Source organism: Numida meleagris, chromosome 6 (genome assembly GCF_002078875.1).
Source record: "Numida meleagris isolate 19003 breed g44 Domestic line chromosome 6, NumMel1.0, whole genome shotgun sequence".
Classification (NCBI taxonomy): domain Eukaryota; kingdom Metazoa; phylum Chordata; class Aves; order Galliformes; family Numididae; genus Numida; species Numida meleagris.
Window position 1 is genome coordinate 25,385,362 of NC_034414.1, and position 24,265 is coordinate 25,409,626.

The 24,265-nt window shown below is 49.1% G+C and overlaps 2 protein-coding genes across 7 annotated transcripts in view; both read left to right on the forward strand.

The window, feature by feature from the left end:
* The window catches only part of LOC110401182 (transmembrane protein 151B-like), a 32,405-nt gene extending 20,698 nt beyond the window's left edge, over positions 1-11,707 (forward strand). Inside the window, exons 4-6 of one of the 4 annotated variants that reach the window (XM_021401984.1) lie at positions 207-7,633; positions 7,722-7,822; positions 8,702-11,707. In XM_021401984.1, the coding sequence (XP_021257659.1) occupies positions 7,760-7,822; positions 8,702-10,132 (1,494 nt within the window). In that variant the 5' untranslated portion in view covers positions 207-7,633; positions 7,722-7,759 and the 3' untranslated portion in view covers positions 10,133-11,707. The remainder of the gene's footprint in view (positions 1-206; positions 7,634-7,721; positions 7,823-8,701) is intronic. The other 3 variants (XM_021401985.1, XR_002440301.1, XM_021401983.1) reach the window with 3 other exon arrangements.
* Positions 14,333-24,265, forward strand: part of TYRO3 (TYRO3 protein tyrosine kinase) — a 39,606-nt gene continuing 29,673 nt past the window's right edge. Inside the window, exons 1-4 of one of the 3 annotated variants that reach the window (XM_021401980.1) lie at positions 14,333-14,616; positions 17,440-17,623; positions 19,820-19,920; positions 23,904-24,074. In XM_021401980.1, coding sequence (XP_021257655.1) covers positions 14,529-14,616; positions 17,440-17,623; positions 19,820-19,920; positions 23,904-24,074 — 544 coding nt within the window. In that variant the 5' untranslated portion in view covers positions 14,333-14,528. Of the gene's footprint in view, positions 14,617-17,419; positions 17,624-19,819; positions 19,921-23,903; positions 24,075-24,265 lie in introns of all 3 variants that reach the window. The other 2 variants (XM_021401982.1, XM_021401981.1) reach the window with 2 other exon arrangements.

Sequence of the window (24,265 nt, forward strand, 5' to 3'; positions counted from 1 at the left end):
TTTTTCTCCACTGCTTTCTTTCCTTATATTTCCCATCCCCTCCATGCTGGCAGCCATGCTGAGAGCACTTTCTATTGCCTCAGCATGAGCTGGGGGTAATGGGCTTCTTGCAGTTTAAGATGGATGGGAGGAGGGATTTTATTTCAGGCTCCCCAGGAGGGGATTTATGAGATGTTTGTTGTAATATCTCCCTTTTCCCTCACCAGGCTTTATTACTGATGCCCCGTGCAGTGCCCAGATTGGGTCCCATAATGGAGGAGCTCTTCTACCCATCACACACCGGCATCCGGGTTAGCACAGCCCTGCAGGCTCCTTCCTCTCTGTACTAATGAACATCTCACCTAAGAGTTCATTTGGCCCTGGGAGGCAGGAAGAATTGTACTCTTACTCTTCTCCTGTGGTTGTCTTCTCTCTAGTCACCCCAGCCTCTTTGGGTCAGCCTTTTACTGGGATCACCTCAGGACTTGTAAGGTGATATCTGCACCTACATCTGTTGTGGCTTCTAGGGGAAGGCAGATGGAGATCTCCTTGCCCTCACTGCATCATCCTGTCTCACTGCACAAATGGTGAAGCTGTTCTCAGCACACCAGAGGCTGGTCCTGATGTCAGAGATCACCTCAGTTATCGTCAATAGCATAGCTGAGGGCAAACCTCAGCAAAGTCCAGATGGGCCTCTCTCTTACGTTCTGCTATGTCCATCAGGAACATTTTCTACTGCCCTCTCCTGATCAAGATGGAAGAAGCCTCATAGTCAGACAAAAATCTGCTTTCATCCAGGCAGGTCATCATCTGCCAAAATGTGTGATTTGTAGTTATTGATTGTTCTTTGCCTTTCATTTATTGCACTGGGATGTATTCATCACAAGTATAAATCCACAAAGGCGAATTAAATTGTGGCTGGCATTAATTTTCCCCCCATTTTTAGCTCTCTCTTCTTTACTTCTATTTCTCTTCTTCTAGCCCTGTGTCAGTGTTTCTCTCATGTTTTTTTTCCCATGGACAGGAAGACTATGTTTGCAAAATAAAACAGAAAAAAAAAAGACAAGACTGACTCGTTGCTCACATGAGCAATCCCAAGCTGTGAGGTCACTTTGCTGTTGAAGACAGTGATAAGGTCACCCTGCAGTGCTGCAGCCAGCTCTGGGAGGAGAGCAGAAGCGTGCTGTGATTCCAGGCTTTGTCGCACATCTCTGCTTGCTGAGGCACGACCACAGCATCACTACTGTAGCACAGTGTCACCACTGCAGGACTCTCTGCCCCCTCTTAGCACAGCTTTATTCCACCATAGAGGAGACAGGGGTGTAGAGCTGATTTTTTAGAGAAGTTCCCAGCAGAAAGGGAGCATTTGTTCAGGAGGAGCTGCTTTCAGACTGTAGATGGGCCGAGAGGACTGCTGGCTCAGCAGGTCCCTTGGTGCTGACAGGGTCAATCCTTCCCTATACCAGTCTTTGCTCAGGTCTTTTCCTGAGCTGGCAGGTCCCTGTCTTCACCTGCTGCCTCCATTTCCCTGCCTCGGTGACATCTGCATTGGTGACATCTGCATTCAGAGAGTCTCTAGGCTATCCTCTCTCCCACCTCTTCACCCCCCCCCTCCTGTATTTCCCTCTCATTTCTCTATTTCCATTCGGGCCACGTTCTCGCTACCCTCTGTTTTCTCTTATTCTTTCATTTTAGACATGATAGCATTTTGCTTCAGCAAAATTGAAGCTCTTGAGGTCAGCTACCAAGGGCAAACACGTTCACACATGGGGTTTCAAAGGACAGGAAACGCTTTTGGCATGATTTCCCTGAAGGAGAATTTGAATGCTTTTGAAATCGGGGAACTCAGATATCTGACTGCAAACCAGACACAGGCAGTCAAACTTGGACCCCAAACTGTCCACAAAACAAGCATTAGAATAAATTCATGCTGTTGCAGCATATTTTCTGCTTATCCAGCTCTTGCTGGAGTTTTCAAGGAGACTGAAGCACTGAATCTAGCAGAAGAGAAAAAAGCCATTTTGTCGTTAGAAGCTACAGAGAAATAGTAAACATCTGGCAAAATTGTATATAAATTTTTTAAAGACTAACTGCAAAACAGTTTGGTCATTTTCCTTTAAACTTTTCTATTTTCTGCTATTTCTCCCCTTCTGTAAGGGTCAGTTTGGCAGCCTTCAGTTCAAATTTATTATGGCAGTCCTAATCAGAAGAGTACAATACAAGAGGTTTGTAATTGTCACCATAACCATTTGTCTGCTGTAAGCAGTAAAGAAAAAGAAGTAACACTTGGAGCCCACACCACCATGCACCCACTTTTGAAGTAAAATACAACTACTGATTAATAGCATATGACATCAAGAAGCTATGTAATGACGTGCTCTACTGAAGCTTTGGCAAGGTTTGTCTGAGCATTGCGTCTAGAGCTGCACATGGAATTGCCCCTGGCAGTAGCACTGGAAGTGTGAGGAGCTCCTCAGTGCACACACAGCACCCATAGCCTTGTGCTGATGACTGATGTTTGGCTTTATGAAGACAATTGCCCTGTATAAGTTAATGGGATATTCAGCCATTAGATTGGCAGAGTTATGGCGGAATAATTACTAGATTTGACACTATCCACTGTATTTAAGTATAAAATCACTGCTGGTAACATTGACAGTTGGCACAAACATTACAAGGCTGGTCTGTAACAATGAGGACAGTCCTACAGAGAGATCTGCTTCATCTGATAATTTCATTATTCATTCCAGAGCCAAATTTGAAGGTACACATTTCAGGGTGGAGAGTGCATCCAGTCCTTTAGCTGTCCTTGAAATAGTGACTCAAAAAACACCTAGGAGCAAAGTGGGTGAATGGTTGAATATACATTCCCAAGCCAAAATCTACTAATATAACTCTTGGAGATTTTTAAAAAAGGTAAAATGTGTGGAAATGGGAGGTGATTTTATGGTTGGGTATAATGCTAGTGAAATAAGTGCTGAAATCCTGCATCCACTTGCAGGATACACATTAAGAAGGATCTAAAAGTGCCCAAAGATCAAAAGGATCAGAAGAGCCCAAAGGAGATCTGGGAAATAAAATAAAGCTGTGCAGTGAAGGACTTTGAGACCTTGACCCATTTAATTTGGAAAAAGAAAGCCAAGAGGTGTCATAATTAGAATGGAGAGGCACCTTCAGAGTGAGAAGGCAGCAGTATGAAGCCTTTCGTTACATTGAGAATGGGAATCCCCACTGCCATCAATGGGGGCTAAATTGAGAGAAAATGACAATGGCAGTGAAATTCAATCATCAGAACAAACTGCAGAAGGGATTGTAAGTTCTTAATTTGCTTCTGTCTATAAAGTTAAGCCGAAAGTCTTTATGCAAGATGAGGTTTTACCAACTGTACATAGGACTGTAGCGTAACATTGCATTGCCTGTGAGGTATATGAGCGAGAGAGGGAAGGTGTAGTTTCTCCTGGTCTTAACATCTAAATGCAGTTTGGATCATAACACAAATTGACAGGAGAAATTCCTGTGACTACCTGGGAGTACTAAAGAACTACTGTATCATAACTGTCCCTGCCATCACCTAGGGGCAGCCATGTGGTCAGCTAGTGAATCCAGCTATCAGAGATGCTGATGTCCAAAGGTCAAACAAAGCAGCAAGCCTCCACTGATAAAACTGAGGCACTAGCAGTTCAAGGTAGGCACCCAAAAGCCTGAGCTGATGACATCTGTCTGGGCTTCTACCATCCCTTCCTTCCCCTCTAACCAGTGGATGCTCATGAAGGGGAGCAAGGATGCCTGCTTTGACCTATGACCCAGGACTCATTAGTTCTTATGTACCCGGCAAGAGTAAGAAACCCGGGGACACAAGTCATCCAGAAACATGTTGTTCTTACAGTTCAAATGTGCCTTCTAAGGAGATATTGTGGTGTGGTTGGGCAGTTGTTAATGTCTTGCCTTCCTGGCCACCTTCACTGCAGTTGCTTGTAAGCTCTCTTAGAATGGTTGCCAGTTACAGTCTAGTTGACCATATTTTCAATGCTGGTTGCTCACAAGTTGTCCAGGGATGAAACTGTGCCCGCCCATCTCTCTAGCCTCTGGCCATTCTCTGTTCCAGCTGCTAAGTGCAAAGTCACACGTTCTCTCCTCCTGCTTTCTCCCCACTCTTTTACATTAGGCAAGATTAACAGCCCAAATCTACACGCTATTACAATGCAAAGTACTTTTTAATGATTTTAATGACTGCTGCTGTAGCCAGAAGCTGAGCTGGCTGCTGCAGAGCTGGGACAAGTGTGGGTTGGGTGTGGCGGCTCCACACAGGTCCGTTCAGAATGGCATTTCATCTTGGGTATCTGCCATCTGAGGGTGGCTTTGAAGGCAATTGCCCTTTCAGCCACTGCCAGTGTGCTTTATCATTTGCTAACTAAGTTCTGCACAAAAGTTCCTTGAAGGAGAAATAACCAAAATGTTGCCAGCCTGGAAACTCCTGTCTGTTGCATTTCCAGTTCTCTGTGAGCAGATAGGGCTTTCGAGACTATTTTCCAGCTACTACAGCAACTAATTAAATAGCATCTATCATTTAGTGTCTTGGAAGATTTCATGCCACCAGACAACAGGCAGCTTGGGAGAACGTGGAGCTCCCTCTCCATTTTGAGTGGGCCACAGACCCATTGCTCTGCCTGAGATTTTTTTTGGAAAGGACAGGTCAAAAAGCCCTGAAACAAAGGCAGAGTGGGACCAAGGGAAGCTCGGGGCAGAGCTGCCCCAACCTCTTACGTTTGAGGCTCAAATCTGTGAGTCCTGGTTCACAGATAAGGTGTCTGGTGTCTGAGTTTTTGCCTGATATGGGACAGTCACTGCTTGCTTCTGGCTGTCGAGCTTGCTGTCCTCAATTTCTTCAGTTACATTTCTCTTCTAATATTTTCCAGGGGGTTAGCGTTTTGCCCCACATCAAACTGACACAGCAGAAACCAGAGCATTCCTCAGAGAACACAGCTCTCATTCACTGACTGGCTCAAGTTATCATGGAAATTATTAGTTTCCTTAAGCATTTATTATAGTTGTCCCAAAATACAGGCTTACCTTGTTCTGATCTGAAACACTGTGCTTGGAAAGGAGAAAAATTCCATGTAGTACCACCAACACCATGTTTGCAAGAAGTTGGTATGTTAATAAAGTCTGGGAGCCACTGGTTTAACATACTAATGAATTTGTTATACAGAGACAGATGGAAAGATACATTTCCTTGTTAGACTTCTGAATGTCTGATGCTTTTATTCTAATTATTTGTAGCATTTCCTGTCTTTCTTACGAACACACTGTTGGTGTTTCTAATACTATAGTTGGGTTAGGTGATTGTTTCAGCAAAGAGAAGGAGAAACAAAGAGATATAAGCCAGAGGAACATAGTCAAGACTTGAAATGAGAGGGACAGCCAATGGGGTAGACCCTAGAGGAGACATCCTTTTGTAACTGAGGATCTTCAGAGAATGAGATCTAGTTAGCAGCAAAGAAGAGCTTTTTCCCAAAGGGTTCTGAACATGAAGGTCCTGCTGATAGGTGTGTGTAAATCTGAGAGGTCTGGCAGTGGGCACCAAGGGTGCATGTCCTCACTAACACAAGAAGGAGAGAAGCTGCATTTCTTATAAGCTATAGTGAAAACAGTGGAAGTAACCCATCTCAGGAAGATCCAGTTCTCTCAGCACAGGGAGCTGATGGCCATTTTTGAGGTGTCTCCAGAGATGTGGACCTGAAAGCCTTGGAGCTGCTGCCAACCCAGCTCTGCTCAAGACTGGTAAGACCAGAGCCACCTTGTTCCCCAAAGTGGGGGTGGCATTTCATGGGGCTATGCACATAAAGAAGCATTTGCCAGTTCTCAGGCTCCAGTATGGCCACTGATAACCCTAACCAGCAGGGCTGGTTGAATCAGTCCTTGGGTAGGAGCCAAGCTGTGGGTTGCAGGTTGGACCACAGAGCTTCAGAGATCAGAGAAGTTATTAGTCAAAGGGAAGCGAGATAAAGGAAAGGAAAGGAGAGGATTGCAGTGCCTTTGGCAAATAGTGCCGTAACTGAAACAGGACAGCCTTCACATGGCTGCATTCAGGGCCAGGCTGGCAATGCTGTCAGTAAGTCATAAATATTGGGGTTCCTGAAGTATTTAAGCACACACCTTACATTACAACTGACTACTAGACATCCTTAGATGAGTCCATGGGGATTGTGTGGAGTATGAACCAGATCCAATTTTGTGTGAGATGTACCTATGGCAACCAAAGGTGTGTGGACTTCAATTCCCATGTTAGAATACTGCCCTGCTGTCTTCACCTTCATCATCCCAGTGGTTGGAGTGGACAGTTTCAGTCTGTTTTGTTCTCCTCAGTAGTCCTTCAGGGGAAAAAAGGATGGAGATTTGCAGTTCTTCATTATAGTCTATATTTTTGCATTAATACAGTGCTTAAAAACTCTAGCTCCAAGTAGAGTCAAGGCAAAAAAAAAAAAAAAAAAAAAAGAAAAAGACAGTAGCTCCTGGTGGAGTCCCCAAGAGCCAGGAGAGCCTGGGGCTCTGACCTGGGCTGCGGTCTGTGACTGCAGAGAAGCCTGCATTGGTTGGGAATGGCACTGGGACAGAGCAGGGGGTATCTGACAAGAGTTTCCAGAGATGAAACTCTTTGTGACTGGATGTAGACTCAGGAATTCACCCTGCAAAACTCCCATAAGTAGTGACTGCCTAAAGCCACTTCCTTGCTTTCTTTGAGGCTTCCTGCAAAAAGTTACGGAAAACAGCTTTATTCTTTCTTATACTGAAGTCTTTTGTCTGCCCTGCTTGCAGAAAAGTTATATATATAACCTGATTTGTTCCTGTGCACCCATTTTGTTAGGAAAAAGAATACAGTCCAAAATAATTACTCTTCATTCTAACACATAAATATGTACAAAAGGCTTGGGATAAGAATAGAAATTTTTACAGGTTCCTTCTAGATGCATCAGGAAGAGTCAGGAGCCAAATTCTGCCCTTCCTTGCTGCAGATGAATGCTGTAGCTCCCTAAAATAAATAAAATTGTTCTGCACTTACACAATGTCAGATTAGGAGCTAAGAAATCAAAACCTAACCCTGTGAAGTCTAGTTTGGCAGTACTCACAGCAAGCCATAAAAACCTCTATAGTTACTCAGAAGTGGCTCTCTGTTCCAGAAAAAAAAAAGGAGTATTAAATCTGATCTGATAGCCCTGCAAGGTTAGGTGCCAATGCCTCCATCTCATTGAGAAAACAGTAAATTCTTTCTAGTACGCTGTGCTATTATTTCCTGAGTCATAAGATGCTGGTCCTTAAAGCCCTGGCTGGTTTTAGCTTACTTATAGAATCCTAACTGCTCTGGGTTTGAGAGAAGCTATGCTGGGGGAGAACTTTATCCCAGGAGAAAAGAGAAGACATTTCCCAAACCTAGTATCTGCTGGCATCTACAACGTAGTTTGATGCATTAGAGTTGGTCCCTTGGGAGAAGGAGTAGCTGCGTGCTTCTATTTTTGCATGAAATCAGGCTCGGCAGAGGGCATGATGGTGCACGAATATCAGTGTGTCTTACTGTCTTTTTCTCAGAGTTAAGGGGAGGCAAAGGACGGTGCTGATGAGAGGGATGTGTTCAGTCCTCCACATCATTACCTACCGGGTGAGCAGGGGATCTCATGTCACACATTTTCTATAGACCAGCTGCTGCCAGCCAAGAGTGTAACCCATGCTGCTACTGCTCTTTGCAGAGAGACAACTGCTTCCGCTAGCTGCTTGGCTGGATTTCATGCCTTTTATTATAGCCCAACATGGCATGAAAATGCAGCTGATTCACTGCAACATCGCAGGGGTAAGGACCACAACCACATCATCTTGGTGAGCATAGCAGGAATACAAACTCCCTCTCCATTCCCAGACTGACTTTTGTGACTTCTAAGAGAAGGATATGCTATATTTTAAACATTCACTCACACAAACCCTTAGCCCCAGTTCTTGAACCTTTGAGGTATTTTAGGTAGGAGCTTGTCTTCTAATCAACCTGAAGCTATGTGCACCATGCTGTAATCCTGACAATTTTTTCAAATAAATGTGCTTGAATCTGGTAATTTTCCTGATGGCTCGCCTCCAAGAGAATGGTGTCAATCACCCAGTAGGTTTCAGGGCTGGGGCTGAGTCAGCTCTGACTCAGTCAGCAGTTCCAGCTCTTCCAGGCACTGGAGCCCTGCATCAGTGCAACCCATGGTGCCGTGGCCCCACACAAAGGACACTGTTCCCTGGTTCCCCAGCAGCATGGTGTGAAAACCCCCCAAAGTATAGGTGGAAGCCGACAGCCCTGCTCCAAAACCTTCTTGGCCCTGTAGGAAGGTGTGTAGATGGGGATGGGAGCTGGCTCCTTGCAGGGTACAGAATCTGAGGACCCATCTCACCCTTGTCGAGATGCCCACCTGACCTGGATGTGGGCACTGCCACATGAAGGACTTCCCTCCTGGGAGCTGGGGGAAGCAAGGAAGGGGTTTTGTCCAGAGACCTCTGTCCCTGGCACAATGTTTCTGGCAAAATAGTTAATATTCCCATTTCTATGAAGTAGGGTGGTGTCCCCATCCTCAGGCAGTCAAGAGCAAACCCAATCTGGAGAGCAAAAGGCACCATGTGTACTATGTAAAGCAGCGTGACTGACAGGTTCCTCTCTTTGTCTTTCTCCCTTTATCCCTGCTGGTGTGATTTGAAGCAACGCCCCGTGAAGCAGTCCCTGAGTGCCTGCATGTGCAGAGAGTCACACTGGAAATGCCTCCTCCTGTCCATCCTCATGTACGGTTGCCTGGGAGCAGTGGCCTGGTGTCAGCTGGCCCGAGTCACCAAGCTCAGCTTCGACAGCTCCTTCAAGGGCAAGTCCATGATCTACCATGACAGTCCCTGCTCGGATGGCTATGTCTACATCCCACTGGCCTTCCTTTCCATGTTGTACGTGGTGTACCTGGTGGAGTGCTGGCACTGCCACGTCAAGAGAGAGCTACAGTACAAGGCTGATGTGGACAGTGTCTATGAATGTATCAACCGCATGCAGCAAGCCACTCCGTGCATCTGGTGGAAGGCCATCAGCTACCACTTTGTACGGCGAACGCGGCAGGTAACCCGGTACCGCAATGGTGATGCCTACACCACCACCCAAGTCTACCACGAGAGAGTCAACACTCATGTGGCTGAAGCTGAGTTTGACTACTCTCACTGTGGATACAAGGACATCTCCAAGGAGCTCCTGGGCCTGGAGAGCTACACAGCCACCAAGCTGAGGTTCACCAAATGCTTCAGCTTTGCCAACATCGAGTCTGAGAACTCTTACCTGACACAGAGGGCTCACTTCTTCACAGAGATCGAGGGGCTGGACGACTATATGGAGGTGAGGGAAGGCATGCAGCTCAAAAATGTGGACTTCAAAGAGCTTATGATGGCCTACGGGGACCCAGATCACCTCCCATGGTATGTGTCCCACTATGCTTTCTGGGTGGCAGCCATCCTGATGATCTCGTGGCCTCTCAGGGTACTCATAGAGTATCGGACTGCATACGTCCATTACCACGTGGAGAAGCTTCTGGGCCTGGAATACACAGCACCCACCACAACGGAGGAGCCCGTCTACCGTTACCGCATGCCCCGGGATGCTACGCAGGACAGCACTGAGCTGGAGTGGCACATCTGCACCAACCGGCAGCTGATCCCCAGCTACTCGGAGGCGATGCTAATGGACCTGGCTGACTCCCCAGCGTACAACAGCTACACGGTGTGTCGGTACAGTGAGGTGGCCCACGGCTGTGAGCGCTGCAACCGCGCCTCCAGCACCTCCTCCATCTTCTCACGCCATGCTTTCCACAGCTGCAGTGGCAATTCCCGCCTGTCCCTCAACACCAGCCGCTTCTCCCTCTGCCGCGTCCATGGCTCCCACAGGACAGGCCTCTGGCGGAGCCGCAGCAGCAGCATTGCTGAGCGGGGCTGCCACGATGAGCAGTGCTGCTCCTACTCCAGCCAGCTGGCTGTCAACGAGAACCCCCCTACCTACCACGATGCCCGCTTCTTCCCTGTCTTGATTGTGCATAGGCCGGAAGGGCACGATGGACAGCACTTCTATGTCAGACGCTCCTCCTGTTTAGAAACATCTCTGTGATGGGCTCCCATGGTTTCTCAGCTCCTCAGCTCTGGAACAACTTCACTGCTGTGCTTGCAGAGATGCCACCAGCCTACAGTTGTCAGCAGGACAAGCTTCAGATTTCAGTTCTTTTTCCTGACACTGCACGAGGATACGGTCACCCTGACAAGTGGCCAACCTCATTTCCAAAGCTTCTCTCCCTCCTCCTGTTGGTCTCCCTGTTCATTTTTCCCCTTCCTCTTGGCGTTTTACTCCTCACTGTTACTTTGTTTCTTGAGTCTCTGCCACTCCTCCCATCCTGCTCTTTCTTTTACATTTCAGTCAGTATTTGACAGCTGTTTCCATGGGAGGATTTAAAAAGCCTGTGTTTTGCAGTGCATTTGCCCTGCAAAGTAGGAAACTCAGGAGACAGCGAGGCCAAGTGAGATGCTGAAAGGCCTGCAGCCAGTCAGTGTCAAGTCAGAAAGAGAATTCAGATCTGCAGGCTCTGAGTCACCTGCTGCAAACCCCAAAAAAGGCTTTTTAAAAAATTATTTCTGCCAGTCTTTTTGCCTCTTCTTTCATTTATTGTCTCCTTTTTTATACTTCCTCCTCTCTCTTCTCATCTTCCTTTTTTGGTTTTCTCACCTCTGCTTTCCAATTTCTCATTGCACCTTTCTGGGGTTTTGTCTGTGAGGATGTCTTTCAGCCTGTAATTGGCTTCTGTTGCCCAAAAATAAGGTATTTGCAGCACAAATTTCAGTGTCCACTGACACAGCCACAGCATCAGCCCCTGAGAAGCACTGAGGACTTTCACCACAGAGCAGTGAGATACACGAACAAAGCAAAAAGCATGCCTTTTGCTAACCATGCCCTGCCTGGCCTGCAGCAGATGCTGCTGCATTTCCAGGCGTAGTTAACCTCCTTCAGCTCCACCAGTGTTAGCAATCATTAAGAGCCGTAATGTAGATCAGTGCCCTGCTAGTGCCACTGTTTTTAAGACTGTAGATCTGGTTTGTGGTTATTTCATTCCCACCACTTGCTCAGAGCTGCAGGGGCTGGCAAGGAGGAGAGAGGCCAGGGAGGGAAAGGTGTTAATCCACTACAGCCCACCCACCGATGGTCTGAAGGCTCTTCCTGCAAGGCGCTCTGTGAGCCTCCAGTAAGGTGTGAGATCATCCTGGCTATGTCACCCACAGGAGGTGGCCGGTGCTTCCAAGAGCCAGGGACCAGCCCAGGGCTTCTGGCCATGCTCAGGACCCCCAGGGCCTCAACAGGTGCCAATCCTGCCATGTGCTGAGCAAGCTCTGCAATATTTCATCAGGTGGGTAGCTGAGGTGGGCACCAACTTGCAGGAGAACAGAATACAATCGCAATACAGTAACTACCAAAACCAAGGTGTTGTGCCTCCCTATGGCAGATAGGTCAGAAGCCGAGCCCTCAGAGGGGCTAGCAACAAATGCTTCCTCCCCAGTCAGTTCTGTGTGTATCTTCGTGTAATATGAGATTTATGAAGTCATATTAGTATGTGAAGATTATATGTAACTCTGCATATGGTGATTTCTTATGGCATTGACTGTTGCACTATGTTAAATACATTTTGTTTTGGTTTGATGATTGTTTTGATGCACTGTTTATTTCAACTCTGGAAACAGAGACGTTGCTTTCACATGGGCAGTACCTGGCTAACCTGCTGCGGAGGATGGCACCATCAGGAGGGTAGTTTAAATCTGTATGAGTCAATCTTTTTTAAAGTAAACACTGTATGTATGATTTATGTGACATTTTCATTCTGACAGCTTGGCATTTATTGTAAAAGATATGTAACACATAGGATGTGTTAGTTTGTCACCTCTAAAAAAGAATAACCGTTCTAGACATGAGGAAGAACCAGGTTTGGGCTTAGGGTAATGATTATTGTTGGACCAGGGCCAAAATCCTGAAGTGGATAGAAATAAAACTTAGGAAAAACACAATCAAAACTTAGACCCACCCCACAATGGCCCACTCCCGATCCCTATCCATGTCATGCCACTCCTGGCAGAGCTGAGAGCCTGGGATAAGGATAGGATCAGATCCGACCTCCAGGCTGATTCATCTCTGGTTTACTGGAGTAAAGGCAACTCTTGCGTAGGGTTCCCTCCTCTTGTCTTCACTCACACAGAAAGTTTAAACCAGCACATATGGAAGATCTGAGAGCTGGAGGAGGCTGAAGCCTCAAGAAATAGAGAGAGGCTGGAATATTTCAACACTGCTTCTGACTGAAGGAGGTGTTAGGGAGGAAGATGAGAAAGAAAGGAAGAGATGGTAGAATAACATAAATTAAAAAGGAACAGAGTTCAGATGCAGATCAGATAAATGAGCGGCAGAAAATCAGTTACAGCAGGCTCAGGCACAGAGGCAAGCTGCGGAGCTGCTGCAGCTACCTGCAACTTTTAGTGCCATTCCCATGCCTTGGCATGGCCCACTTGGTCCGATGTGTATTTCAAGACTGAGTGTTATATTTGGGTCCTCAGAAGGGGCCACGTCAAACAGTGTTATTATCCGACGTGAACAAGCTCTGGCAATCCCATTATTATGATGGGCTGGGCAGAGAAAGGAGACAGTTTATGCCAAGTTTAACCTTTGTAGCGTGCTCAAAAGCTGCTGCAATATCCAGCAGCTCTCAGGCTGTGTCCTTGTCAGAGGCTGAGAAGCCCAGAGGGTTTTTACTTCCTTGCTGCTCGTGATCAGGCCCAGCTTTGGGGCACTTATTTGAGAACTATTCCCTAAGGCGTAAACAGCCCCACGTAGACCTCCCTCCTGTAACACACCATAGCTACTGGTGGGGGTGACTGGAAAGCTGGGAGCAGCTCTGAGCTGGCCTTGAACCAGCTGGCTTCAGCAAAGGGCCTGTGCACGGAGCACCTGAGCAGCCACCCCTGGGCTCCTGGCCACAGCACATGGCTGCTCCTGACGCCCTCGGGCATCGCATTGTTGTCACTCACTGCTGCAGCTTCCAGATGTGGTAGATCTGTTCCCACAGCAGAAGTAAGGAGGAGGGCACTGAGGCCGCCTGCGTGCCTCAGTGCTGTGTCCTTTGCCTTAGCACAGCAGCACTGTCACCAGTGTCACGACCTGTAGAACAACGCCACACAGATTAATGCAGCAACACCAGCAGCCAGGAGAGAGTATTTGTCTTCAGTTCCTAAAAGCATTTCGGAATCACCAGCTCCTTTGATTCTGCACAGCAATATTGAACTCCTCTGCAAGTTTTCCCACAGCAGTTTGCACTCCAACTGGCAGCACATGCCGGATCTTGGTCCAATTTTCATGCAGCTCTTCCTGTTGACATAAAGCCCTTCTCAGACACGCTGAAGCCAGATCCCCTGCTACTGACAATTCCAATTGTTCCTCTGCTTCCAGCAAAGCCTCGCCGCCTAATACTAGCCCAGGGCCTGGCCCGTGTCACACATCAAGGCCTTCCCACTGTCATGTTACGAGGCCTTCCCTCCTGGCACACACGCTCCCTTCCCTCCGTCCCTTCTCCACCAGCCCCAGCAGGGTCACACTCCATGTCGGGCCCAGTGCGGCTCACAGGGGCACAGAGAGTTGCATGGCCACCAGGTAAGTGCTGTAGTTGCTACTATGGAGCTGAACGCTGCACTGTAATGACTGTGCTCCTTACGGCGTCTTTAAACTTAGATTCTCACCATCATCCCTATGAAAAGACAGTGCCTGATTTTGTTTTGTCAATGACTTTCCCCACACCGTGTGGGTAACTTTGAGAGTGCAGATGTCCTCAGCCCTCTCCTTGCCCTCGCACCAGCAGGAAAGAGGCCGAGGCTGCACATCCCTGCAGGAAAGATGGAGCTGGGGTGGGATGGCACAGCCATGCCCTGAGATCTGCGGACCCCACCAGAGCCTCGGTTGTGGAAAGCCGATCCCCCAGCCCCTCTGCCCTTCGAGGGGGCCTCCCGAGCCACGCCGCCCTCTGCTCCCACATGGGGCCCGGAGGGAAGCGGCCTCCCTCCGCGTGTACCAGCCCTTTGGTGCTGCTGCGGGAACCAGGCGGCCCCCGGGCCGGGCTGGGAGAGACCGCTAGCGGCGGCGGCGGGGCGGTGATTTTCCGCTCCGGGGGCCGCTCATGCATATTCATGCCGTGATGTCAGAGGGGGAGCACAGCGCGCGGTGACCGCCTGAAAGCGCCATTTCCTGGCGGAGAAGGCGGTGGCGGGGGGCCGGGCCCGGCCCGGGAGGAGGCGCCGCGCGGCCGCGCGCCGATAGGGGGAGAGCGCCCGGCACTGAGCGCCCGGCGGCGGCGGCACCGCACCGCATCTTTCCCGGAGCGCCGCTGCCCCGGCCGGAGCAGCCGCGGAACTTGGAGCGTTCCCGCAGCCTTCCGGGGCTGCCCGGCGGAGCCGAGGAGCCGGGGGAGGATGGTGGTGCGAGAGCGATGGAGCTGAGGCGGAGCATGGCGCTGCCGCGGCTCCTCTTGCTGGGACTGTGGGCTGCGGCGCTCCGGGACGGCGCCGTGGCGGCAGGTGAGGCGCTGACAGCCCGGCGGGGGCACGGGGCTGACGCCGCCACAGGTGGCCGGGGGTCGGCGCGCCCGCGGGGCCGCGCTTGGCGGCGGGCGCGGAAAGCCTCAGGGGCCGGCGGAGACGTCGCTCCGGCGCTTGCCTCGCTCGGGTCTCCCCTGAGGAAAGCCGGGCTCGAGGAGTTCCCGGGCGGCTTTTGTTGGTGTTTCTTCTGAACTGGTTTTCCGAAGTTTCACCTCCGTGGCCGCTCGGTGCGCGACGGGCGGGAGGCGGCGGGGTGAGGGAGCGGCGGTGCCGCGGCGGGACGGGGCGGGACGGGACGGACAGCGGCCACCCGGAGCGGCGGGGCACGGCGGGGCCCGGGAACCTCCCCGCAACGCGCACGGGCAGCGGCCATGTCCCCCTCACTCCAGAGATAACTTCACCAGACCGTACTTCTGTTCCCAGCCATCGAAAGATCCAGCTGTGTCAGAAGTTTTTTTGTATGTTTTTTTTTTTTTTTTGAAAAACCAACCAAAGCAGATCTGCTGCATATTTTGACAACCGGTGTGTTCTTTCGCTGTCAGTTCTGTCTGACAACTGGTTGGCGAGGAATGTGACATAATTTAGTTTCAAGCAGCCCTGCACGCTGCAGAGGGTGCCGCTGGTGCAGGTCGGCTCGGAGGAGCCCACCGGGGTGAGGTTGTTGCCCGCGCTGCTGGAGTGCTGTCGGATGAGAAGGCATGAGTGGGAGAGTAGAAGGAGGAAAGGGGGGGGAAATTAAAATCCACCTTGATCACCTTTGTGCTTCCTCCCAATACCCGCAGGAAAGGTGCCGCAGATAAGGCTGCAATTTGTCAAAAACTTGTGAATTTACTAAAAGACCCTGACCTATATTTCTTCATTTCAGTTGGTTTTGACAGAGGGCTTATTATGCTTAGGTGACGTGGAGAATTACAACTTGGGCTGAATGCTCACACTGTATATTAATTTCTTCTGGCATTAATTTGTATGAGAACTGAAACCACAGAGGGTCTCTAATGACGCTTCCTTGTTTAATTTGTGGCTAACTCTTCAGCAGAGCTGGCTGGGGAAGGCCGGGTAGTTTGCTTCTCCTTTGAGGCACCTGAGCTGAGAGCGCTTGTCGGTGTCTGTGCGCTCAGCCTCCTGCCTCCTGCCCGCGCTGGTTTGCTGTGGCACAGAGAGCTGCTGTGCAGCTTTCAGCTTTCCTGTTTTGCTCCAGCACTGATCGGTGGCAGGGAGGCTGCTTTCTGGCACGCACGGAGATATGCAATTTGTGTTACAGATGAGTTAAGTAATGCGAGATTAGATCATCCTCACCCAAGGTGATTAAATCCTTAGCCCTGCAAACCAGCTGCAGTGCCTAACCTAAAGCTAGCTTACCAGTTTTGCTGTGCTTTTTGTCGATTTGCTGAATTAACAGCAGCAGGTAGGCAAAAACGCGGCGTGCTGGCAACAGCTGTTAGCAGCTGACGGGGCTCCTTGGGAGGACATCCTGCTCCTCACATTAAGGGCTGCTTGGGGCGTTGGGCTGCGCGCTTTCCCTGCTGCTGCAGGAGGTGCGGGGCTGGGGAGGAGTGGCACGCAGTGCACCTCTGTGTTCGGTCACCTTTGGGTGTGATGGAGTTGCAGAGTAGCAGGGCTGCCGGCTCAGCAGTGCTCTGTAGGGCAGTGAGGCGTCCTGCAAGAGGCCGGCTGCCAGTGCCCGTAATGCATGGCGATACGTGGCTGCACCAGAGCGGGGGAGTGGTGGGATGGTGTTGCTGGGGTTTGTTTTTGTTTTTTTTTCCTGAAGGATGCGGAAGCCACTCTCAGGACATAATATTGGGCTGGGCTAGACCTGTTCTGATCTGTCAGTCCTGTGCCACCGCATAGGAAATGGCCACTCTCCCTAACAAAACCAGCTTCACATTTATTTTCCACATTCCTGCTTTCCCACGGTCTCCTTTGATCCTCTGGTTCCTCTTTTATTTGCCGTCTTTCTTAAACGTGCTCCTCCAGCTGGCTTCCATGCTCTCTCATGGTAACACATTCCATAGATGCGCTCTGCTTGAGGGAAGCACTCCCCACCCACCCACCCACACACGCTGCTCTGGGCCAGATGCTGATTGCTTCTGTGGCAGCGTGGCTGTGAGCAGCTCCACTGGCGCTGGTCCCGCTGCTTTGGGGCCGCAGCTCCATGACCCGAGCACAAAGTGGGCCTTCAGCCGGGCCCAGAGACTGGGGAGGCTGCTGGAGCACACGCCTGCCCTCATGGTGTGGCAAATCCCTGCTCCACGGTGAGGTGTGCTGGAAAGCAGGCTTTGCTTTCACAGATCTTGTAAATGGCAGGGAGGCTTCCTGTAATGCGGGGGAACTGTGTACGCTGAATAACGTGACATAATTGAGTCTTTCTTGTGTCCCAGCTCTTTTCAAATGTGTACAATGGAGGAAGCAAGATGCTTTCTTAGCAGCACAGGAGCTCTGTAGCTGAAATGAAAGCCAGGGGAGAAGAGGGAGGTGTGGTGCTGCAGTGAGAATGTGCTCAATGCAGCCGGACCGCAGGCATGGCCAAACTCTGGCCGTTTGGGCCAGTTCTGCCCAGCAGCATTACCATGTGCTGAGCAAGCGGAGCTGGGAGCAGCCCCATGTGCAGGCTGAGCACCACCTCTTTCTGCCGTGGTGATCTTGGTGCCTTCGGCTCTTGCCGAGCAGGGGCAAGACCACTGCCCTATTTGCAGAGCGTTCTGGTAGGGTACGTAATTCCAGAGCACCAACTTGGAGTAATTTGCTGTACTCCAACCCCCCTTTTTCTGGGGGTGGGGAGGAGTAGTATTTTTCTTTTAGGTATGAAGTTTACGGGATCTCCAATCAAATTAAAGGTGTCCCAGGGTCAACCCGTCAAACTAAATTGCAGCCTGGAGGGAATGGAAGATCCCGAGATGTTGTGGATCAAGGACGGAGCAGTGGTGCAAAGCGTAGACCAGGTGTACATTCCAGTAGATGAAGATCACTGGATCGGCTTCCTCAGGTATACCAGATGTGGAGAACGAAGAATATCACGGAAACTATTGCAGTTTTCTGCTGTCAGCTATAGCTGTGTGACTGCAGTGACCTCGGTGAGCAGGGTCCTTCGGTCTGCAGTTCAGCGTATGGCAAGGGCATAACTGAGAGCAGAACTGAAGCCACTGAGACCTGAGATGATGCGCTGGAACCCTACTGGTTTCCTGACCACTGTGCTGACAGATGCTTTGCTAACACTCGTGCTGCTTGAGACATGACTTCGAGGTGAAAGGATGTTCTTGGCTTGTTTGTTCATCTTGCTCTGCTATGCAGCTGGAAGACTAACGCCTGACTTACAGGTTCTCTCTCTTGTGCTCTGTTCTCTTTCTCTCTCTCGAGCTGTCAGTCTGCCTGAGGGGTGAGGCTTGCTCATTGAAAGGAGACTCCCAGGGCTCCATCTGCTTTCTGTCTTCGAGGAAGAGTGTTTGGCATCTGAACCTTCCCTGAGTTATTTTGCAGAGGTTTTCCTAATACATTTACTCCACACGATACCGTGACTGCCCTGCTCAGAGGCTCAAGAACTCCCTTCTGCAGGGCAGCTCTCTGCGTGCTTAATGCAGCAGAAGGTGGATGTTGGTGAGTTCTGGAAGTGAGTAAAGCTGGATCCAAGCCTTTCCTCTGGCACTTTTTCTGTACATAAAGAGAGCTTGTCCAAGCAAGCCATAACTCTGAGGGCTCAAAACGGTTGGCCGACTGAGAATCAATCTTCTGAGCTGAGGCTTCTTCTCCTCTTAGGTCTCTTGGTGTGGCATTACATGAAGTCTCCAGTTCCAGCCACTAAAAATTTCTGTGATTTGCCTGTAAATAAATGTTCTGATCGTAAAAAACTCCATGCCTAGTGAAACTGTTGCGTAACATTATGTTATGGAAACAGTTTGTCTTGAATCTATACCATTTACTTCCTCCTGTTCTGCTTTGCCTCTGTCAATCTGATCTTTTCTCACATCTTGCTTTTTTCTGCTGAGAATTTTCTGCAGCCCCAGGGCTAAGTTAGGGTGCTAAATCCAGATGTCTCCGTGTTTCTCTCCTTTTCTCCTACTGAAGCAGTCATTTCTCCCACACACTGCGTGACTCTCTACGATCACTGTGTTTCAGAACGTGTGGCTGGATGGGCAGGACAGCTGCTTCCAGGTGAAGGTACAGCTCTGAAAATCAGGCTGTAGCGGGACCATTGTGTGCATTTCAGCAAACACTCTCCCTTTTCAGTCTTCTGTCTTGAGACATCCTTCCCCAAGAAGGACTGCTAGTGTTAGGAAAGTGGGCATCAGATCTGCTGAGGATCCCTGCACAGCAGTAGACATGGCAGCTCATCCCGAGGGTGCAGTAGACATTGGTACATTGGTGGGCACTCAGAGTCACGCTGGTGCGTTTGGTAGCTGAGAGCTAGTAGCTTTGGGACCAAATTCTCCCTTACTCACTACACTATCTTCACGTTAGAGGTAGCTGAGATGCTGCAGATATCCAGTGGTGGAATGAGGAGCAGAATTTATCCTGTGAACTGCTCAGTCGCTATGGCTGCTTCTCCCTGCTTGGATGCGTCCTTTCAGAAGGAGAGTTGTTGCTGAGCAAGGGACAACGTAGAAACGTTTGTAGGCTGAGGTCCTGTACTGTAGTAGGCCAGTGTAACCTCTTTGAAAACACAAAATGAGAGCCCCAAGTTGGTTTGCAGTGTGAAATGCTTTAGGATAAGAATAACACTGGGTGCAGTGAAGTGATGTATTTTCCCATAGGAGACTGTCCAGGCACCTAACTGAGGCAGAACAGTTGGGCTCGTTGGAGGCGTGTAATTTGGAGTTTCCCACTAGCTCAGGCACTGTAGACCAAGCTGTCACTCTCAGAGAGTTGGTAGTCACGACTCAGGGTCAAGGAGAGGACTGACCCCTTGCAGTTCTCAAAGGGCACAAATTACAGGTTTCCTGCAAGGATATTTCAGAGAGAGGCTGTCTGCTGAGCTGAGGATCCTTCCATCCACTCTAGGGAGGAGCCTCCTTTCTCCACTGGTTTTCCACGTGCTTTGTGCTGGCTGTTGCCCTCCTCCCCAGAGCTGGCTGCATTTCCGTGGGTGCTGCCCGTGCATCTGGTTTGCCAAATTCTAGAGGGTCCTTTGGGGCAAAAACGTGCTTTATCCACATAAAATATCGATATGGCTTTTGACTTTTTTCAGCCTGAAATCCGTCGAGCGGACAGATTCTGGGAAGTACTGGTGCCAGGTTGAGAACGGGGGCAAGAAGGAAGAATCACAGCAAGTGTGGCTCATAGTGGAAGGTAAGGAGGAGTAGTAGTGCTGGTTTCCTTTCAGACTGACCCATCAATATACTCTAGGTGGAAGCGATGAGAGTGGGTTGCTCCAGTGACAGGCTTCTTTGCTCTGAACCATTGCTGATAACCGCAGTGAGATCGCTACAGAGCAGGAATAAGCAATGGTAGGATAGTAGCTTTGAGGAAAGGAGCTGTCAGTTTATTAGCCTTCTGGTTTTATTTTGGCACATTTCCTTCCAGCCCCTCAATCCACTGTTGCTTTGGTCTTCAAACAGTTCATAGAATAGGTTGAAAGAGATCCACGGGGATCGTCTGCTCCAACCTTTTTCTCAAAGCAGGGCCTTAGCTGGTTCTGTGTATCAGCCAAACAGATCTTTGAGGGCAAGGTGCAGCTTTAACCCAGTTCTGAGAGTTTTGGGTGAAGCACTGTACATCAGCGCTTCATAGGCACAACTTGATGTGGTACCATTTGCCTAGTCTTATCTGACAAAGAATAACTAGTGGGTGGTTGTCCAAAATTTGCCTGAAGCAGAGTGGTTTGGTGGCTTCTCATTGCCTGTATTTCATTTCCCTTAAGCCTTGTTAGGTCCTTGGAAGCTGGTAGTAATAGGATGGTGCAATATTTGGTGAGGAAGTTGATGGGAACAATGTATTTGCATAGTGAACTGGATTCTTGGGTGTAATTGATAACATTTTGGGCCAGAGGTGAATCAGTGCTTTTGAAGAGGGGGCATGGGTTGGGTGTCACTGGAGGTGGTGTTGTTTGGGTGGCGTTTTACAGCAAAGGTCTTGGTCATTCAGAGCCGTGGAAACATTCATAGCAGTTCTCATGGGAGGAGGAACGTTGTCCTGCAGCTGTCTTCATGAGTTCCAGGGGTTTGTCCACCTAAAATTTCAGGTGCAGCTCCATCCGAGGAACATTGTTTATAGCTTAAAATTTTCCTACGTGTGGGGTTTCTTTTTCTCTTCCAGTTTCCACGGCCCACTCCAGAGGTGGCTGCATTTGCATGGTGGGTGCATTAGGAGTGACTGGGTAGCTCGGTGTGCTGAGCAATCTGAAAAACAAAGGAGCCCTTCTGGGTAGTACAGGCAGAAAAGAACAAAGTCACAAAACCCAGCTGCAGCTAGAGAAGGGGGAGTGCTGAGAACGAAGGCCAAAGCTTACAGCAGAAGCACAAGCTAAAAATGCATCTAGTCATTTTTATGAGAAAAGCAAGTGTGACAGAAACTAGTTAAACTTGAACTGAGCGTGTAGTCATGCGAATTGGGAGTTAGTGGAAAAAGATAAAAAATTAACAAGAGGTGATAAGGGGTGGATTTAAAAATAATAAACTGAAACTATCCGCTGTTAGTGTAAGAAAATGCTAGGGAATGCAAATGCCTGTCAGTCCCACCTTGACTGTTATCTCTGAATGTATTTCTTCCCTGAGTGTACCAGCTTTATCTAGAAGTGATTTGCTGTTTTAATAGTGACTGTTCTCCTCTTTGACTGAGAGGGAGTCTTTTCTGGTCACATACACAGCCCTCGGTAGGCGTTGACACCCTTCAGTATGCTGTACCGTGCAAGCATAGACTGTTGGGGATCTAACTTACAGTGAGCTATATAGTATCTGTGGGCGAAGGTCTGTTTAGTCTTTATCAGACAGAAGTTGGCATTTGAACTGTGTCTGTAATACAATGCAAATGTTTGATTGTATGAAACACTCTTCAGAATTTACAAAAACAAAATGACCAAAAATGTTTCTGGATTAGAAACTAGATTCTGGCCTTACCAAGAACATGATAGTGTTTGATGCTTGGAGAGGTAATCCAAGAGGCATGCTGCAGCGCGTGACCATCTTCAAATAAGGATTATCTTTCTTACAGAACTTTCCCTCTGAAATTACACCCCTGACCGTGGGGCTGTCCCTGGGGCTGCTGACCCCCATTATGAGAGAGTCAGCCCCCCAGGCCGACTCACATGGACAAGTTCCCCTTAATACTGTCTAAAATCTGAGCTGTAGAAGATTATCCCCATAGGATGGATGCTGGAACAAGAAATACACAGGCTCATTTTCTGATTTTGCCAATGCTTTCCTGACTGTTGGCTGCCAGCTGCCTCCATGGTGTGTCTGTGAGATGTGGGTGCTGGCACTCGCCTCCCGCTGGGACCTGGGAGGCTCGATGTGCCGCAGACGGTGAGCTGTCCAGGTAATGTATTTACGGGGGCAGTGCAAGTTCCTGAGCCGGATGAGTCAGCTGTACTCCCTGAGCTATGAGAGTTTTTAATTGTGGTCTTGGCTGATCTGGTTAGCTGCTCCCAAAGTGAGAAAACCTGCTGAGCGGGACAGGATCCTCCCGCAAGGTTACCTCGGGTACCATGGCAAAGGGACAGCAGGCAGGGATCCAGCTCACGGGTAGAAGAAACACCAGTATTTTACCCTCAGGCCTCCCTCAGAAAAGGAGGACAAAGCAGGCGGAGATTTCACAGCTGGTATCTGAAAAGTTTGTTCTATTCTTTATGTATGACTGCAATAAACAAGTAAAGCATGTAAGCAAAAATGAGCAGTGAATCATGGTGATGGCTATACCTGTCCTGAGCACTGGTCTTTGCGCAGATAGGCAAGATAGGCACTGTCATTCCTCAGGTGACCTATTTTTAGGCCTATATTAGTTGATTGATTTACTTCACTTGAAAGGGACAAGTGGCAAGGAGGAGTGGAAGGCACAGAGAAACTGCCACCTGAAGGACACAAATGGTGACTGGGCTGTCAGTAAAAGATGGAGGACACTGCTTTTAGTTGTAGTGCAGGGGGAATGTCAAGCATTAGGCTTCTAAATTCATCTCAGCACCTACTAATTGCCTGCTTTTGGATGTGCTCAGCATCTGCCATGCCAGCTGGGGCCACATGGGCCTGTCACCTCTGGCTGAGGACAGACAGTGTGACCTAAACATGTGAGGGACCAGTATCATTGGTTCCTCTTTCTGTTAGCAGTTTCCCAAACACTTTCTCCATCAGGGAGTACCTCATTTCTTTTTTCAGTGTAGACACTGTCATTAGGAGCTGTGCTTGGATTTAAAAGGGGCTCTGCACTTCTCTGGGCCTTCAGCTCCTCCACCAGTCACCAGAAGTGGGTGTCACTTGTCATTTAGTACTGATGGCTACTGAAACTGCGTGACTGGTTTGAAACACTGAAACCACCAGAGGCTTCGCATTGCCTGTAAGAGGAAGCTCATTTCTGGATGCACTGCACTACACTCAGCTATTACCAGTTGAGAGAAGTCCCGAGGTAGCCTCACTGCAGCTTCCTATGGGTCTGATCCAAGGCCTATTGCACCAAAGAGGAATTTTGCCACTGTGGTGAACAGATACTTACTGAGCTAGTTGTGTTTGTGTTAGCTCTGTAACAAATCACCCCTAATTCCAGGGCAGCCTGATTCTCTCAGTGTTGAGCATGGTAGGCGTCCCCTCCATTCAGTCTGTCTGTGCAGAGTGTTGTAAGCGATCCCTGCATCTCATCAGAGGAGTACTTTCCTCATTCATGTGCTTGTTACAGCCCCTAGTTCAGTGTGTTTGCAAGGTTCAGTTTTTAATGCATGGCAAGAAGTATCTGCAGCTGGGTTAGATGTTTTAAAAAATGGTGTTAGGTGTGGCTGCGGATATGGACTGTTGCCTCTTTAAGCTGCAATATCTCCAACTGAAAAATTGAGCAGATACTGCTGTTAAAAGCTACTTTATAGGAGAGTTTTGAAGGAGGCTTGGTGAAATAGAGGTTTTCAAAGGCATTCTGGGAAGAAAGCACTCTTTTTTCACTGACTTTTAGTGGGAATATATGGTCATTCATGTCCTGATATGATCTGGCATATCTTGTGGAGGGCTCGGGCAGGGTCAGATTAGGTACAGGGGCAGGGTAGATGGGTGGCCAGCCTTGGGTGCTGGTATTAGTGGTGAAAAACAGAGATGGAAGAAGCCTCTCAAGTTGCTATCACTTGTCTGTTGCTTTTCTAGGTGTGCCCTACTTTACTGTGGAACCTGAGGATGTTTCCGTGTCCCCTAATGCCCCATTTCATATGGCCTGTGCTGCTGTTGGTCCCCCTGAACCAGTGACAATTGTCTGGTGGATGGGAGACTCTAGAGTGGGGCTTCCAGACATCTCCCCCTCCATCCTAAACGTGTCAGGTAAGGCTGCTGCCAATGCAGAGGGTCACTGAGCATCAAAGGTGTGGAAAGGGAGAGGAGAACTCTCTTCCATATATGCCTAAGTGACGCTGAATAGCGACACAGTGTGGGAATGGTCTTTGACTGCATATGAGGGCTGAGAGATCATGATCACAACACATGAAGCCATATCATCTTGAAGGATGATGGCT